Raw genomic sequence first — 3,627 nt, 5'->3', positions numbered from 1 at the left:
CCCCCTTCCATGCATTCCATATGGATTAAGCCGGGGAGGGTAAAGTACAGAATTGTCGGTGCGACAGGATCGGGTAAGACGACATGTACAGTGAGCACGTTATACTAAAGCCTCGTCTGACTACACCTCCATCAGAATCCCGCTATTCGATGCCTATTCAGACTTACCGCATATCCAAGGGGAACTTGTTGCATGCGTCAGCCTAGAACTTGGGTAGCAGCGATGTCAGTCGCTAACCGCGTGGCTCATGAACGGTAGGTTCTCCTTGTTCCTCTAGATCTCGCTCGATTATACTTGCTCAACCTCCACAATCCAGCTAGGGCGATACGTTGAATACTCGTTCCGCTTTGAGGACATGGCAGAACCTAGAACAACCTTCTTCAAATACATGACGGATGGTATGCTTCTACGCGAAGCCATGAACTAACCCAGCCTTGAGCGATATCCCACCACCATTCTTGACGAAGCCCACGAATGCACCGTTGCCACCAATATCCTCATGGATCTTTTGAAAGCTACATTGTCATTTGCCGCCCTCTATGCCACCAACAATCAAGATTCGGAGTCTGTGGGTCCCCTTGCCTACATCTCTCTTCACTTTTCTCCCCCCGCAACAGATATTCGACACACCTCTCGCTGCGCGGTTGTCTGATGGTCCGGGTATCTGGACGTAAAGTCGTTGTGTCGATGACCATTGCAGAAACTTCGCTGACAATCGACGGGAACGTTTATGTCGTGGCTCCGGGCTTTTAGAAGCAGAAGGTTCACAATCCGCGAATACGCGTGGAGAGCTTGCTCATCAGCCCCGTATGAAAAGCAGAGGACAGGACATGCAGGACGTACGAGGCCGGGAAAGGCTTCCGGTTGTGCATCGAGAGGGATTCTATGTTCGAGCTGGAGGAGCAGACTCAAACAGAGATTTTGAGGAGTAATCAGAGTAGTACGGTGCTGGAATTGGCCAAATTTAGTTGGAATCAAGGTCAGTTCCCATCTTTCAAATGATTCTGCCATTTGACGAATTTGATTTGGTTAGGATCTTGTCTGATTGATTATGTCGATGTCCTCCACCTATGAGGTGCTCATGAGGGCACTAGAACTATTGAATCTTCTCGCAGCTCTAGACGACGGCAGGAACCTCGCTACCATAGGTGCTCGATGGGTTCCCTCTAGACCCTCAGGTAGATACCCACCATTAAGGTGAAGGGATTACATTCAACTAACTATTTCCATAGCTATCAAGCTGCTGATCGTTAGCCCAGATTTCAAATGCAATAATGAGATATTGGCGATCACCGCGAAGAAGCCAGGTATGCCATGGTCCTTTTTGACTGCCGCATCCTTCTAACAAAGAATATCCATAGTGTGGCTCTGACCGAACAATTAAACACCACACCCAAGGTTTGGGCCCAAAGCGGACATTGAAATTTATGCTATATAAGCTGTTGGTATGCGTGCTGCGAGATGCGTATATCCTTTGAACGCCCCTATTGACACAACATGGATCGATATCTGGGGAAGCCCCTTCCGTTCTTGCATGGTTGGCGGAAGATTCCAGGGGACAGCAGCTCGATTGGCGTCATTGTATTCTCCCCCGATGCGACGTTGATCGCCACTGGTGATGATAAAGGGATGTTGAGTGTGAGTCGCGTCAACGCCATGGATATCCACCTCCATGTCCTCACGTCCACTGGCATACAGATATGGCAGGCAGCCCCTGCGTGGAGGGTGATTCGGAAATACTTCCTGCGGTCCAGAATTCAGGGATTATGCTGGAATCCAATACACCAGCTCACTCTCTTCGTCGGTTGCGCGAGTGGTTGCCTCTATACGGTTCGTTTAATGGATATCGGGGTATGATTGCACCACGCTCAGTTTGATTATGTTATTCATACTGTTGAAAAGGAATCCGCCAACGTTCGACAGCTTCCGGGCTATATTCATTCATTAGCAATCAATGAAAGTGCTAGTAAATTGGCTATTGGATATACGAACGTTGAGGGTGTTCACATTGCCTTTGTTGAGGACCCATGTGGGGGTCAGTTTCGATTCTTCAGATCAGTGCTCATAGTTATTAACTAGCAAGAATCAGATCTCCAAAGGCCCTTTCACCATGTGCCCTTCTTGCAAGATCACCTCTCAATCAGCATCCCACATAACATGTATTTTTTGAATGAAGACGTCCTCTTGATTTCTTACTTCGGTCCGCTTGGCATCCAGTATGCGTTCACATATACATGTGGCGAACACAGTGAATTAATGACCTTCTGAAGTGCGCATCGTTCATCCCACCCTTACGAAAGGCTGTGGACAATCAAACCACGCCAAGATCGTTGGATGTGAGGCAATATGTTTTCTCCCTCTCGTCGACTTCCTTATTTTGACTCGGTATGCAGTGCTGGGGCCGCGCTATCGCCCTCTGGCTCAATTTTGGCCGCCACGAACATGGATGACGGCATCGATTGGTATTCCATTACAAGGCGTGAATACGTGAGCACAACATATTACGACGTTCAAGGGGCCAGTCGGTCCAGACGGCTAGTTGGGATAACATTTCTGGATGAGGTGACAGTTTTAGCAGGTCACGTTAATGGGCACATAGTTCTCGCAACCACGACCATGACCAGCGGCCCAAGGTTGTTCACGCTGCGAAGAAAACCCTCAAAATCAAACCGTGAGGACCTCCTTGCCCTTTGCACTCCTAATTTAATCCATCCATCGATAGTTGTTCAGGTGTTAGTAAGTGTTACCGCCGTGTCTTCCAATCAATATTGACTTCATCCACAATTCTAGCCGCGGGGCATCCGAGCAGGCGATTGTCATATCCTCGCCGCACTGGGAGAGGGCAGAGATACCACCTTTGTCGCTGCTTTTGTTACTTTCCCGGACGTATCCAAACCATGGGTCGACGATGTGATATAATCAACCTCCCCTTCCGCTCATGACTTTTCTCATTTTGCACACAGAGAATAAATCTTGAAATCAGTCAAGCGCCGTCCACCTTTATGAAGGTATGGTACAATGGTGTCTATGCTACCAATGATTTGCGATTCTAACCTGCACATTGATCATCCAGGCCCACAGAGAAGTGCATTTGCCGAAAATTATTTGAACTCTCCAATTCAATGATGATGTAGGCTTCATCTGAAGTAAACCTCAAACGTAACCGTTCTTCCCAACGTGTGCCGAAACAGGTTTGTTAGAATACTTGTGTTCGCACTCTTTCTTGTTGATGCCGCGCAGTCCAGCACATCGACAATTATACTATTATCGCTAGCAGCACTAGCCTCAATGCTCTTCATCTGGCACGATGTATTGCAAGCTCATCATGCAGGCTCTCGGCTGTCCAACAAAGTCAATCTCGAGCGGGATAGTAGGGAGGTTGCGACTACCCCACCACCGGCATCCGCGGTGCAGACGACAATCAGTACTGTTTCATATACCACGACCACTATAACCACCACGATGACGGTGATATTACTTGCAAATCACACCGCAACAGTCGAAGAACCAACTACACACTCATCGGACACAGCATCAACTGCAATTCGCCTCGCAATGGCTTTGCTCGTGCCCATCTCGATACTCGCTTATTCCTCCTTCAAATCATCTCGCCTTGCCACCCCCTCG

General features: G+C 48.4%; 2 protein-coding genes and 1 pseudogene across 3 annotated transcripts; all 3 read left to right on the top strand.

The window, feature by feature from the left end:
* Window positions 1–651: 651 nt before the first annotated feature.
* Window positions 652–813, top strand: LACBIDRAFT_245234 (annotated as a pseudogene; the record flags this gene model as incomplete). The annotated part of the gene is made up of 1 exon: window positions 652–813. A coding segment is annotated over one exon (162 nt).
* A 72-nt stretch (window positions 814–885) lies between these two features.
* LACBIDRAFT_309312 (uncharacterized protein) lies at window positions 886–1,372 on the top strand (the record flags this gene model as incomplete). Its single annotated transcript, XM_001876308.1, has 4 exons — window positions 886–979; window positions 1,095–1,178; window positions 1,233–1,307; window positions 1,362–1,372. 4 exons carry the CDS (start codon window positions 886–888, stop codon window positions 1,370–1,372), a joined length of 264 nt encoding a protein of 87 aa, XP_001876343.1.
* Window positions 1,373–1,497: 125 nt separating this feature from the next.
* On the top strand, window positions 1,498–2,919 carry LACBIDRAFT_323087 (uncharacterized protein; the record flags this gene model as incomplete). The annotated part of the gene is made up of 6 exons (XM_001876307.1): window positions 1,498–1,638; window positions 1,699–1,830; window positions 1,873–2,035; window positions 2,271–2,385; window positions 2,478–2,736; window positions 2,791–2,919. 6 exons carry the CDS (start codon window positions 1,498–1,500, stop codon window positions 2,917–2,919), a joined length of 939 nt encoding a protein of 312 aa, XP_001876342.1.
* Window positions 2,920–3,627: the final 708 nt, after the last annotated feature.

Source organism: Laccaria bicolor, genomic scaffold, assembly GCF_000143565.1.
Source record: "Laccaria bicolor S238N-H82 LACBIscaffold_3 genomic scaffold, whole genome shotgun sequence".
NCBI lineage: Eukaryota > Fungi > Basidiomycota > Agaricomycetes > Agaricales > Hydnangiaceae > Laccaria > Laccaria bicolor.
The sequence above is the reverse complement of the archived record's forward strand: the minus strand, read 5'-3'. Positions and strand labels throughout refer to the sequence as shown.